General features: G+C 43.0%; 1 protein-coding gene across 1 annotated transcript in view; it reads left to right on the top strand.

Annotated features, from left to right (window-relative positions):
* The first annotated feature begins 306 nt into the window (after nt 1-306).
* The window catches only part of AGPAT4 (1-acylglycerol-3-phosphate O-acyltransferase 4), a 72007-nt gene continuing 57681 nt past the window's right edge, over nt 307-14632 (top strand). Inside the window, exons 1-2 of the mRNA XM_041477304.1 lie at nt 307-348; nt 14374-14604. Coding sequence (XP_041333238.1) covers nt 14427-14604 — 178 coding nt within the window. The 5' untranslated portion in view covers nt 307-348; nt 14374-14426. The remainder of the gene's footprint in view (nt 349-14373; nt 14605-14632) is intronic.

The following is a 14632-nucleotide window of genomic DNA, read 5'->3' as shown; positions in this document are numbered from 1 at the left end:
GGCCCCCCTTCCCTCCCCGGAGTCCGCGGCCCTTCCTCAGCCGCGGCGCGGCACCGGGAGCTCTCCTTCTCCGCTCCGGCGGCGCCCCGAAGGGCGGGCGAGGCCGGGGCGGGGAGGGGTCCCCTTCCCACCCCCCCCCGGAGGAAGTGACATGCTGACGGCGGGAAGGGAAGGCGAAGGGGGCCCTGTTCCCGGAGTGGAGCCGCCCGGCGGGTGGAGCCTGGCGGCCCCGCCCGAGCCGCCCGCCCGCTCCCGCCGCGTGCAAAGTAGTGGCAGCCGGTGCGGCTCGGCCGCCGCCCGCTCCCGTCGCCCCAGTGTGGCACGCGTGCCCAGGCCCGCCGGCGCCAGGTACGTGCTCTGCTCCTGGCGCCCTCCGCGTCCCGCAGGTGCGGGGCCGCCCTCCCTTCTCCGCCCGGCGCGCTGCCCCGGGCGGGCAAACCAGCCCCGAGCCAGCCCCTCCCTGGCGCTGCCGCCCCCCGGCGCGCTGTGGCGGCGAGGCGAGGGACCGGCAGCCGGCGGCGGGGCGTGCGGGAGAGGCGGGCGGTGGGCTGCGCGTACAAGTTCCCTGAATTTATTCGCCGCCGGCTGGGTCTCCTCCGCCGCCCGGACCCGCGCCGTTTCTCCCGCGGCCGCCGAGAATTTTCCTGCCGCCTGCGGGCCCCCTTTGTGTGGCGAGCTCTGCCCGCGCCGGGGTTTCCGTGGAAACGGAGCTACGGCGGCCCAGCCCCGCCGAGCCCCGCTCTGCCGCGCCGGGCGGGCGTGCCGCCCCTTCCACTTTCTCTTCGGTGCTGGCCGCTCGGCGCGGCTGGCGGTGGCCGGGGGTGGGGCGGGCGGTGCGGTTGCCCCGGGAACGGGCGGGTGCCCCGAAGGCGCCGCTCCGCAGCCAGCGGGCGCGCCGTGCCCCGGCGGGGTCCGGAGCGGGCGGGCTCGGGCGCGGGTCGGTGGTGGCGGCTGCTCCGTCCGCCGTACCCCGGAGTCCGTGAGCTGAGGCGGGGAGAGGGGCAGACTGCCTCCCGGGTGACGTGCTCACGTGTTGTAGGAGCTCTGCCTTTCGCCTATCGGCGTCTGTTCATAAAGATGTTTAAGCCGAATTAAATAATGGCCGCGAACTGAATTAAGGTGTGTCGGCTGATACCATGTGGTGAACATTATTTAAATAACAAGTAATGCTTTCTAGCATTTATTTCAACAAGTGAGCACTCACTCGAATGGCTGAAAAGACAAGCCACGAAAGAGTCTGTTTCAGCAATGTCACACTGAGACTTCTGGTCCTTATCTTTGTTACACATTTCTAAAAGTCGTGTTTTAAGTCCCTGTGCAGACATCTGAGGATGATGTACCTTATGCAGGTGCTTATGTGGGAGAGAGCAACCTTGCTGCTACATGGAAACTGAAAATGCTTTACAACAAGGTAGAAGGATGCCAGAAACTCTCAAACAAAAAAAAAAAAAAAAAAACCCAAGCATATACTTAAAAACAATGATGCCTCCGGCCCAGGAAGTTAAATCAGGCGATTGTAGCCTCAGCTTGTACTGATAATGACTTCACACTGGAGTGAGTAGCAAAAGAATTAAAAACTGCTGGAGTAGAGAAACTGTTGTGAAACAACTTAAGCTGAAATTTGCAGCCTTTTTTTTTTCTCTAACTTCTCATGTGAAGGGTAAGATTGGTGTAGACATGCAGAGGTCTGTTTATATATGCCAGGACTGCTTCTGTGTAAAGACTGACTGCATGGATCAGGATAGTTTACGTGCTCTAAATGTTTGCTGTCGTTTTCTTTCTCTAGTTGCTTGTATCTGATACAATGCTGTGTTTTCCAAACACTATGGATTGAAACACATATTTATTTGCTTTAGAAGTTTGTTATGTGTAGCTTTCCTCTTCCCTGTTAATGTTTTGCGTTAACAATGCCTGAATAAGCTGTATCGAAAAATGAAACTTTAACTGTGTTTTATGGATGACAGGGCCAGGTTTCATGTGGAAAAATATATTGGGAAGCCTGCAGAGAAGAGAGAGAACATATTGCAAGCTGATTATGGATAAAGGTTGCTCTTAAGTAAAGTTTAGTTGTGTTGTTGGCCAGCACTTTAACAGATTTTAGTAAGTGCCTCACAACCAGGTGGAAGTAACGTGTTTTGGGAGTGGAGAAGTTGTACAGAGAGGTTAGCACTTGCTCAGAGTTACAGAACAGAGAATGCTGTGCCCAGAGTACAGTAATGAACTGTGTTTCTTGAAACTCAAGTCGGTGTCATTTTGGTTTGGAGGTTGTTTTTACAGTAAGTCTTGTTTTGTCCAGCACAAATGCAGAGGCGCTGGAGCAGTGTTCATCTCTGTCGAGTGAGGTGTACTCTCCTGGAGTGATGGTTGTACATCACTCACAGTTTAATGGACTTACTGTACCATAGCAGACAGGAGTTCTGTAGAAGGGGTCTCTTGCAGATGATGGATGAGGATCTTACAGCTGTACTCTGCCCTGATGAAAGGAGTGGATTGTTTTTTCTGTTGTGTACCCTTGATTTTATTGGTAGAAGGTAAAGACTTGGAACAATACCCCTTCAAATCTCTTCTTGCAGAGGTATAAACACAGCTGTGCTGAGAGTAGCAAGGTACTATTCTTGTGTTGCAAATGGGTGCTTGTGGCCCTTAGACCCTGTATTAGTAATTTGGTCTTAAAATTTAAGAATTCCAATTTCCACTGCATGATGTGGAACACCACTTCCCTAACTAATATCATCACTAGTACTGCTGTCAGTGTGTCCTGAGAAGGGAGCAGGAGCGCAACAGTGCATAGTAAGGCACTGTGCTTGTACTTTACTCAGGAAAAGCTTTTGCAGCTGTGGGCATTGCTTATTAGGGAGAACATTATACCAGTCAAGGCAACTGTCTCATCAGGTGTGTTTGATTCAGCTGTACTGAATGCAGTGGGCATTTTGTAAGGGAAGTAGAAATGTGGCAGAACAGTACCCTGTGTGCTTTGTTGCCTTTCAGCATTGGTATGTGGCAGATGAGAATGTGTTTTTTCCCTGAAGTGCTTTATCTGTTGGGTGGCCTTGCCCAGTGATTCATTTTGGGAAAGTTTGCTCACCAGTCTGTTTGGTGGTCTTGGGCTCATTCACATCTGTCTGTGGTGAGTACCCCGATCAGCTCTGACTAATGCTTGTGTGCTGCTCAAAAACTGCTGACTCACTTCGTTTTCATGCTTTTCCCCTGCCTTCCTCCAGTGCCTCGAACTAGAAAGGAGGTGGGGTCCAAGGTAAGGTCAGAGAAGGATGAAATGGAAATGAATGAGAGTAACTGTGTGTTGTGGCAAGGATGAAGATGCTGCAAAGACCCCTCTTTGATAATGTAAGAAAAATATGATAGCTGCAATGGATTTGCTGAAAAGGCACGAAAGCTGTGTGTTAGGAACCGAGCAGAGCAGTGTAGCAACTGTAGTGAGCCCACCAGGAGATGCTGGGTTATGGTCCTGCTAATGGTCTGTTCTTCAACTTGAACTTAAAAGTCTTTTCACTTCTCAGGCCACTGTTTTGACTTTCTGCTCTTCTGTCTGTCATGTTATATTCTGCCACAAAGAGCTTTACACTGAAATAATTTTCTGCTTCTTGCAAAAGGGCTGACCCAGCTTGAGGTTTCTACTGTAGCATAAATAACAGGAATAGGGAAAGGTAATTAACCAGTCCTAGGCTGGAAAGGAGTCAGAGATAGAGGTCACTGAGAGGGTTTACTTGACAGAAGCTTAGGAGTTGCAGGCAAATACAAGCACACTGATTTCAGTTGCATGTGGGACTGTTAACATCTGAAAAACCTCTGATGAGCACTAGATTTCCTTTTAATTGGACCAACAAAGTTAAATTTCAGTCACGGTTTCCCAGCAGGATCAAGGTGGATGTAAAGGTTTTGTCCATGCTGGTTCAGTTGGCAGATAATGCAGGTTTTTTCACCTATCAGAAAAAGGATAAGCCTCAACACCTGCTGTTAAAGGGAGGGAAAGAAACATGTTTCGGGGGAGTCTATATGTGGAAATAGCACATGATTTCAAGAGACAGCTACTTTGTGAAAGTTAAACTGTGTCCTGCTTCTCTCGCTGTCTCCATGTTATCTGTGTCTTCACACATTGCAGTTTGCTGCTTCTTACCATGTTTTTGAGCATTTGCAAAATACTATTACTGCAGATACTGCTTTGCACTTCTGGAAGGTCTTGAAGCATTCTGCCTCCAAGGAGACTGCAATTGCTCTTGAATAATTTATGAGGTTCCCCCCTTCGAGTCGCAGGTGATTCGTCAGGGGTTAATTCTGTGATTCTGTCTCACTGTATGTTTTTTACATGCCTGTGAGTGTTTGCATAAATATTGCATTTCACCCAAGGAGACAGAAAAAAGCTTCATTTTGAATTTAAGCATTGTAAAAGTATCTTAAAAATACTTAAAGTAAGCAGCAGAAATGCTCAAAGCCAAGCTTTTAAAAGGACCTGAGTATGTGCAGTTGTTCAGTGATGCTGTAGAAAATCCACGGCGGTGTTGGTGTATCTACTGCTTAGTTGATAGTGTGAGTGCAAAATTTATTAAAATGTTCCTGGCTTCCTAGCTGCATGTTTAGGAGCTGCTAACATCTGCACACTTGCCAGTAAAGTAAATGCAGTCAGATGAAACACTGTCTCTGAATGATCTTGCTGCATGTTCAAGGTGGTTTTGAGTAACCCTGGCTGTAGATGCTGAGAATACAGGATCATTAATTAGTTACGTCACATTTGGCTGTTTTGGAGTCGTAACGTTTGCTAAACAACAAAGACAATTAAAACTTGTTGAGAGATTTCTTCTGGCTTCAACAGAGTTTGAATTGGGTCCAAAATGAAACCTCCCTTTATTACAGGTGCCTGTGATAAAGGCGTTTATTCTCTGAAGTTCTCAAATTAAATCAGGCTGTTAGGGGACTAGGTGGTCAGGCAGAATGAGGAGGCTGAAAGTATTCCTAGTTCCTCTTGTGGCAAAATAGTTCTGAACACTTATATCATGAGGCACAGGTGAGTGAAAACAGATATAGAATGGGACTGCTGATACATGGGTAAAGCTGTCACCATGTTTATTTGGGTTTTTACCTGCCATCTGGATGTCTGGTTGTTTCCTGTCTAGGTGCATCTGAGCCTATCACTGAAGCTGGTATCTTATTTTTTGGAACCATGCCCTCCACATATCAGCTATAAGATTTTTTTTTTTTTTTTAAAGTTTTAGCTCTTTGGAGCAGGAGTTTGTTTTATTTGAATAATAAATCTGGAAGCTTTGTTCTTCACTTAAACTATTTTCTACAGAAGGAATCATTAAGCAATATTTAATTAATAAGTACCAATATCCTGTGTATCTCTGTCTTAGTGTGGCTACATCTCTTGTTTGCATTGTCATTTCCAGTTTTGGGATGTGATTTTCATAAAGGAGAAATTCAGCTACTTTATACTCTTCAGCATCATATGATAGAATACCAACAAATTAAATCAATACTTAAAGGTTCAAAAAAGGCCTTGTGAGTCTTTTTCTGTTTAATGTTTCCTTAGTATTCAAAGAGCATACTAATGTTGCTTCATATTAATTAAAAATATGCAAATGGCTTAGCTGAAGGAGACTGTCTCCTGTCACAGAAGATACAAAAACCTAACAGCTCACTTGGTGCTGTAATCAGGTAATGGCACTTCTTGTTTCCAGCACGGTTAACAATGTCTTGTGATTTGTACTGGAAGCTTTTGGATTCCCTCCTGGGGAAGGTCAGTGCTGCTGGCTCATACTGTGTGACTTGGAAGCACAAGGAATGTGGTCTGTGCCGTGTGCCTGTTGCCTCTGTGGCAGCGTGGGCAGCAGGGCTGAGACCTGCCAGGCAGGAGAACGTGGTTGTCTCCAGCAGGGGCCACACAGCAGAGGGAGGCACCACGTTTGAAGTTGTCATACTGGGGTTTTGGGGACAATAGAAAGTTTGTTGCTGGCACACAGCTCAGTGGTGGAAGTCGCACTTGAAAGCAGCAGCGCTGTCACCGTGGTGGATTTCTCAGCTCAGTGACTTAGGCCCAATCTCTGCCACAATTTTTTTTTTAATATTTTTGCTGCCACAAATTCTATGTTATACTGTAGTTGCACTTTCTGGTTTTTTTAAATAAACAAAGCAACAAAGCCACACAAGTTAGGAATTAGACTCCTAGAAAAAGGCTTAAATACGTTACCCAAAATTACTAAAATGTAAATCACAATATCGGAAAATATAAAGAGGTCTTTATATGGAAGTGAGGAAAGAAAGTTACCCTTTTCCTGGTGCTGTTGACTTTTATCTTCCAATTGATGTTTTTGTAGCATCTGTCAATGCCTTTAATTCCTTCTAAGGGTAAGAATAATAGGAAAGACATATATTTGTGTGCCCACACATGTAATACTGCCCACTTGGTGCTAAAGTTGTAACTCGTCGTTTATGGTACAGAACCGTCCAAGTTGCTGAATACTTGACTTGCATTTCTTGACGAATGGAGAAAGGAAGGGAAAGCAGAGTACATTAGATCAGCACACGCGTCCTGGGTTGTACAGGAGCATTTATACCTATTGCATCATCTGCTTCTGCTGAAGGTCCTTGTGGGATGTGTCCCTTCCCTCTCTGCTCTCTGTGTGTGCCCTTTAAAAAGGTGTTGCAAGGCAAATGTGAGGGTGGGCAAGAAGGCAAATAAAGGAGTATGAAAAGTAGCATTTTGTGTTGAAAGCTGGAGTCTGGGGAAGTAGCAGCTTGTGGTTCTGCTGTTGGCTGTTCCGTGGATTTACCGTGTAACTTTCACAAGTTCTCTACCAGGGAAGGTAAGAGGGGAGCAGCAGCAGGGATCTTTCCATGTTTATTTCACTAGTGTCTTCTGAATTGCTGTAGCTTTTCCTATCAAACGGGATGGATAAGTACAGGCAAAAAATGGACAAAATCCATAACTGCTTTCTAATCCTGTACACATGAAGGATTTGCTCTTGCATAGAGAAATGGACTTGCTCATGTTACTGAATCTGCTGAGAGGATATGAAACTCTTCTGCCTGGATACAACTGCTTATGCGTTAGAGGTGTGTTTGTCTGTTGCAGGACTGGAGTTAGGAGGTGATAGTTTTGTAATCTAACTTTGCAACTCATTGTGGGTAAGAATAGGAGGATTAAATATTTGAAGCTTTGAAGTAAATGTGGTCCATGTTTCTGTGTTGCCTCACACATAAATGTGGTTTGGATGCAGGGGAAGTATTTCGTCTGTAGAGATTGTATAAGCAGTTCCTGTACCTTGTGTTGACTCTTTGTGTTGCTGTGAATGTAATTTATAGTTCTTAAATCAAGGTGAGGGCAATCAATGGCGTAAGCTATGAGTCTTCACAGGAGCGGCCTTCTTTCCAAAGCTTATCTCTTATCAAGAGAATGTTTGGACTCCCAGCACAATTTTAAAAAGCAGCCCTGTTTTTGTACCTGCTCTTGAATAATCCTTTGTTGGCCTTCTTCCATACCCCCGTTTGTTTGGGCTATTTTAAAAGAAATGTTTTTATAATAACCACCGAAGAGCTCAGTAGCTACTCTTGTGTTGGATCTGTTCCTGAAATGCCCATTGTAGAGGTGATCAGTGTGCCCTTGATGCTGGGTAAGTATTACAGTGCAGGTGGCAACATCCTGCTGTACTGCCCCTGCTGCCTCTGTAGTTTTTAATGTGTTAATTTCCTCTATAAGGAGTGATGATGTGGATCTCACCCTTGAGAGATTTTTCTTAGGCTGTGCATTGAGGATCAGTGCCCTAACTACTCTGACTCTGATCTCTGTACTACAAATGAACAGTTGTCCCAGTTGGTCCATGACTGTTCGTTACCAAATTTCCTGTATCATAAATGCAAAAGCATCTCTACTTACGGACATAAGTAGGTGTGTTTATATTTGCTAAGGCTTTGTATGTTGCAAACATTGAGAATAGGTAATTTAACAAACCACCTGTACTTTTGCAGAATAAGTCACTGAAGTGACTTTGTGGGTGGGGTTATTTTTTATAGAGTGCCACATGACAGTAATGCGTGGGTCTTGTTACCTTTGATTAAGCACTTAATGATGTCCATGAAAACAAATATTAAATTGTCTGTGAGCATGTGATACAGTTGCATGTCCTACACCCTTTGTGGTTATTCACCTCAGTCATTTTTGAGGAACTCTCCAGGTTGCTTTTGTTAGTGTGACAGCATAGCCCACATCCTGCTTAGATTCTTAGTATGCTTTCTTTTCATTTTTTTGCTGTTTAGTCCTGCTGTCTTGCTTAGTCCCTAAATTTTACTTACTGTTCTGTGTGTAAAATGTAAATCACATTTACCTTTGTGATGTAAATGTGATTTACACACATTTACATCACAATGTCCTGCCCTTGTTTTCAGTGCAAGTGACTTTTTAGGTTAATGGACTCAGTTACAGTAATGAAGTAAAAAAAGAAACAGAGGGACTCAGTGGTCCCCACTACTGAACTCTCAGACTGAACTCTGATAAACTCATCTTCATCTTGAGTGTCTTAATGCAGCTCTTTATTTTATTTTTTCCCAAGCAAATTGCAGATAATTGTGCTTTATATGTATTATATGTGCATATATGAACGTATTAAAGTACAGAAATCTGTGTGGGAAACAGTTGAACAGCAACACTTGGCATTTTGGAAAAAAGCAACTTGCCTTCCAGTGCTATTTTTGTTGAACTTCATGTTCTGCACCCAAGATAACTGATGTACTTCACCCTCACGTATTTTTTGAGGATCTCTTTAGATGCTTGGAACAGAAGTGCTTAACTTCAAGGGGTTTATTCTTTCCAAATAAATACCTCCTCCCAGCATCAAGCACTGCAGTCTCTAAATGTTGCATCTCCAAGGAGTTTTGTATTGGTACATGTTTAAGTTCATCTCCCTTCTCCCTGAATATTTCATGCTTCTGAAAAAAGGAGCGAGACTGAACTGCTTCTCATCAGAACTTGGGCAGTTGCTCCCCATCTTTCCCACTCCTTCCCAGGCCATGCATGCCTCTCTCGAACTGCTGTCATCCTCCTCACCTTGCTGTATAAACATTGAGTCTAACAGGAGCTCTGCTATGCATTTTGCAAGTAAGGTATGTGTACACAGAGAACTTGTGTCCTGGTAGGCATGCAGAGTTTGTGTAGCTGTTTTCCCTACATTAGATCACAGCAGGAAGAAAATTTAAAAGGGAGAAGGGAAAAGCATTATGCTGTGGTAACCATTTGAAAGCTTCCAGATTAATACTTTTATTTCCTCAGTTGACACTCTGTTATGCAAATTATCTCTCTGCACACTAGAACATAAACAGTAAGTCAGTTTTATAGCAAGTATATAAATTTTGAAATTCTAAATCTTGCTGGTAGATGGTGGTATGCATTCTTCAGCTTTCAAAACAGCCAGACTGACTGATCTCTCCATTGTAACAATGTGCAGCTCAGGAATGCAGGACTCCTCATAAAAATCTAAAAGCGTTCCTAAGTTCCCTTAACTTTGGGGAAAAGTCTTAAGATATGCTCAAGTTGTTCCCAAGTTTGGGACTTCTTGGAGAAATTGTGTCAGGTTGACCTTGCCTGATTGTTTACATCAAATTGTTCCCTCACTCCCCTTCCTCAGCAGGGCAAGGGAAGAAGATAGGACAAAAAAGTTTGTGCACTGAGGTAAGGACAGCAGGGTCGTTCACCAGTTACCATCATGGTCAAAACAGACTCTACTTAGAGAGGTTGAATATAATTTATCATCAGCTGATGACAAAGAAGGGCAGTGAAAAAATGCTCTAGTAGTTGCCTTTGGGGGAGGTGGAAAGTGATTCAAACCCTAATTAAGTATGAGGCAAATAGATAATTCTTCCTCCAGATTTGGGGTTTTTTTTGGTGTGGCATGTACAGATACAGTCTCCTTGCAGATGAATACACACATGGTTGCAACCTCACTTTTGCTAGCTTGGTGCTCATTGTCAGAAAGAGAAAAGCACAGGGGCTTGCTTTTTTTTGTGTATGTATTTCACATACAGCAGCACTGTTAAAATACACTCTGACGTATGTGCAGTGCTGCTATCTGTGCTCTTGTCACAGAATCAGTGAGGTTGGAAAAGACCTCAGAGATCGAGTCCAGTCTGTGACAGAACACCACCACGTCAACCAGACCATGGCACTGCGTGCCAGGTCCAGTCTTTCCTTTACCTCCAGGGTCAGTGACTCCACTACCTCTCTGGGCAGCCCATTCTAATGGCTAATCACCCCTTCTGTAAATAAATTCCTCGTGATGTCCAACCTGAACCTCCCCTCGCACAGATGAAGACTGTCTTCCTGTCCTGTCTCTGGTTGCCTGGAAGAAGAGGCTGGCCCACCTGGCTACACCCTCCTTTAGGGAGATGTAAAGAGCAATGAGGTCACCCCTGAGTCTCCTTTTCTCCAGGCTAAACTCCCCCAGCTCCCACAGCTGCTCCTCACAGGACCTGGGCTCCTGACCCTTCACCAGCTCCGTTGCTCTTCTCTGGATGTGCTCCAGCACCTCACTGTCCATGTAGTGAGGGGCTCAGAAGTGGATACAGTACTCAGTTGGGCCAGTGCCACATACAGGGGTTTTGGTGGCAACTGATACTGATTTAAAAGGCACTACTGAAACTGCTTAATCTGACCTAAGCATATTTTCATTATAGTCTTTGTAATTCATCCATCCAGGAATGTTTAGATGACAAAAGGCAAGAATAGGCATCATCATCAACAAGTTGGTTGTTTTTAACTTGCAGCAAAGCATTGGAGGACTGAATCAAAGACTAGATAAAAGTGAAAATTTTCATGTGAGCTTGAAATGTATACTGAAAAAAAAAGAGGTAGAGTGCTGACTTGCCTCTCTAAGTGGATGATACCAGCTCAGTTTAGGTGCTGTCAGATACATACCATGTTGCTTTCCACACTCCAATAACTATATGCTTCAGGAAGTTTGGACACAGTGGTTGACACTTCTTTACTTCATTTGTGTGTATTCTATAAAAGTGCAAACAGTTGTGTTCTTTGTGAAATCTCTAGTTGTTGTTTCAAAACACTTATTGACTTGGAAGTATGAAATAGGGCTGTTCAGTGGCAGCAGCCTCTGCTGGCATAGAGTTCTTCGCTGGGCATATCACTTCTACGATGTCCTGGTCAGTTAGTCTAAGCAGAAGGAAATGCTGAGAGTAGTTGAAGTAGAAAACACAGTGGATCTTGGTGAAGAATGGAAGTTGGAGGGAAAAGAGTTAGAATGAATAGTCATGTAATTTGCTTTTAAACTTGAACATGTGACCTCTTAGTCGCCTGAATAGGTGCTTGCTGACTTGGTCCCTAAATAGACGTTTGAGGTTTGAGTCTTCTGTTCTGTATCCAAAGGAAAAGTGTTATAAAGAATGTCCCTGTCTGGGTTAGATTCTCTCGCTAGCCATTTTCTCCTAATTAAGGGGTGTTTGATAGAAGAGAGCTTTTTGGCAGCATTTTGATCTTAATAGCTTCTGAGAAAATGCATTGATTGGCCCTTTTGTTTTTAAAAGATTGCTATAATTTTCAGTCATTATCTATAAAGAAATCACTAATTTATTAAACCACCATCATGGATTAAGAATTAAAGACCTGACTCTTTTATCACTTAAACTGGTGTTACGTTGATGTTACCCCGGAGGACTGTTAGAAAGACAAAGTGTAAGGTGTTCCAGTGGACTCTTAAACGATGTTTCTAGACCTCATTCATAAGATCAGAACTGATTCTTTTTGATACTTGTACCAAGAATAAATTGCATTCTTAGAGTTTGGGTAATGAAAACAGTAAAAACAAAAAATCTTAGGAGTTTATGTCTGAGAAACAGAAACTTAGCTACTGTTCCATATGCAATGTTTAGGTTGCATATTTTATAGGTAGTCAAAAGAGAAAATTTCTCTGTGTAGTTCCCACTTTTCGGGAAAAAAAAGAATTTAAGCAGTGTCTCTCATTTCTTGTTCCTTTTGCAACCAAGTTAGGTTAGATGCCTTTGGATGGTACTGCTTAAGTAGGTTTAGTATGCCTTAAAACAGCTCTCTGAAGCTTTACTGAATTTAAGTTTGATGGCTGAAGTAGGAAAGTGAGCAATTAATTACTTTCAGACATTCCATTGTGGCTTAATAAAATTGCAAGACAATAATTATGTTTTATCAGGGTTATCTTCTATTTGTTTATTTTATTTCTGTGAAGTTTTATTTTAAAGACACAGCAGGAAGTAAATGATTCACATAAATGTAACATTTTAATAAAGTTTGGCATCTGTTGTAATGAAAAGGTAACAAAAAAATTACTGGATTAATTGGTGGACAAAAAGACTAATTATTTTTGTTACTAAGTCTCTCTGTTATCTGCTTTCTACAGTATATTTATGTTGATTATACCAAATAGTGAGTTTTCAAGTCTTCACTAAGTAAGCAGTGCTTTGGTCTTTATTTGTGGCTGCTGTTTTTATGTTTTATCCCCTGGCTTACTGATCTCTGGGAATTACCTTAGAGTGATTCTGTGGGATAGAATTAAACAGGCAGACTAGCACAAAAAAAACTTTCTCATCATTTTTAGCCAAAGACAGAACGATAAACCCAGTCATCAGGGTTTTGGACACGGTAGAGTCTTTGAAACCATCCACTTGCAGGTAGCTGGTTGCTTCTGTTCTGACTATTTCAAAGAAAGTTGTTGCCTTTTTAATTGTTTGGCTTTGTGTTCTGAGTGTTCGCTGGACTGACTGGAGAAGAAACACAACAGTGGTTCCTACTAGACATTTCTCATTCTGCTTAGCCTTCAAAAACAAAGCCTTTGTCAAAGCCCAAGCTAGTAAATTGTCTGCCACCCTAAGAATCATATCTTTAACAGGAAGGTTTGTTAAAGCTGGAAGAGCTTTTTGCGAGTATCATGACAGTGTTACTACAATGAATAGAGGCCTGTTCTGTCATTCTGAGCTACAGCTGGTGTCAGCTGTGGTACTGAATAGTACAGCAAGATAAAGGGAAGAAAAGGGCACATTTTGTCTGCTAATAATAGGCTTGGGACTGCCATAAACTCTTTATATAAATTATGCAACAATACAGATTATCTTTCTTAAATTTTTCCTCATCTTCCTTGCGGTTGAAAAACTGGCTAAATAACTTCCGAAGGTTCTGCAGCAATTCTTGTGTGTGCTCTTTGCTGTGGTGAGCAGAGTCAGCAAAGGGCAGTAAAAGAATTGTTTCAGGTCACTGATCTAGACTCAGTGCCTCACATAATGGGGTCTCATATAAACTAAAAGGATAGGCATAAAGATTTTTTTCATCAGTTAATTCCCTAGGCTGCTGACAGCTGCTGTTTTGTTATTGCATGTGACTGGCACATTCAGAAATACTGTCTCAGAGCTTCCTCCCTGGGAAAACTCTTCCATGCCTCAGGGGGAGCAGTGGAGGAGTGGAACAGGATGGCAGGAGCACCTCCTGTCTGACTGTGTTCAGAATACAGGGGTTGTGTTTAATGCGAGGTGCGTTCGTTCTAGCAGTGGTGGTAGTGATGGTGGGGGGAGGTAAGTGCAATATTTGATAGGTCAGAATACTTTGCAGAGGCATTTCCTCTGAATGCTCAATTGCTAAGGTTGGACTGGACCCTTCCAAAATTATACAAATATTTCATAAGTAACCTGAGAATTGATTCCTTTCTGGAAACACTTCTGGGTCACGGGTTAATACTGTTATTGATGTTTCATTTCTGGGTTATGGATTATAACTGACAGAATCAGTGTCAAGGAATAATTGAACAAATTGTGTATGTATTGTGCATAGCCAAGCTTTTATTCTCTTGCCAAAATCAACTGTTATTTGAGTATGAGAGGGGAAGAAGACAAAGCTAGAATTAAGGGGCTGCTGCCTCTTGTTTGGGGACCATAGCTTGTAGAGAAAAAGCACATCACCTAACCAAGCTCTAAAGCTTGCATTTACTTTGGAGCTGCTCTTGAAGATGACGGAGGTGACAGAGTATGTCTCATGAAGTACAGACGATTCAAATAAAAATATAAGTTCATATAAAAACTGTCAATAGTTCAAACCAAAATATTTGCTCATATTTTAACAATGAAAACGTTATAGAAGAGTATTGTAGTCCATGGAGTGGAACCATACGTTCACAGGTTTTGCAGAGTTAAGACTGAAATATAAGAATTTGTTTCCAAAGCCAAATGTAAATTGGTTCACAAATACAGTATTCTTTTTATGTTGTTACTTTTGCAAATACTGACATCAGGCCTTTTCCTACAATAGACTTAAATTAAAATGTAAGCATGAAGTTTGTTTTAAGTGTGTCTGTAGAAATAAGTGCACTCTGTAACTGCTGATACTATTTGGTTTTGCAGGTTGTCTTCTGAATTTTGTGTCTGAAGGTATCCTCTTGCTTTCTCAGCAAATCATGGACATCGTTGGCTTTCTGAAGTCGCAATTCATTTGCCACCTTCTGATCTGCTACATATTTATAGTGTCAGGACTGATCATTAACTTCATTCAACTCTTTACACTTATACTTTGGCCAATCAACAAGCAACTGTTCAGGAAGATCAACTGCAGGCTGGCTTACTGCATTTCAAGCCGTAAGATTTCTTTTTTTTTTTTTTTTTT

This window comes from Pyrgilauda ruficollis, unplaced genomic scaffold (assembly GCF_017590135.1).
Source record: "Pyrgilauda ruficollis isolate IOZ18807 unplaced genomic scaffold, ASM1759013v1 scaffold4, whole genome shotgun sequence".
NCBI classification, from domain to species: domain Eukaryota; kingdom Metazoa; phylum Chordata; class Aves; order Passeriformes; family Passeridae; genus Pyrgilauda; species Pyrgilauda ruficollis.
The sequence above is the reverse complement of the archived record's forward strand: the minus strand, read 5'-3'. Positions and strand labels throughout refer to the sequence as shown.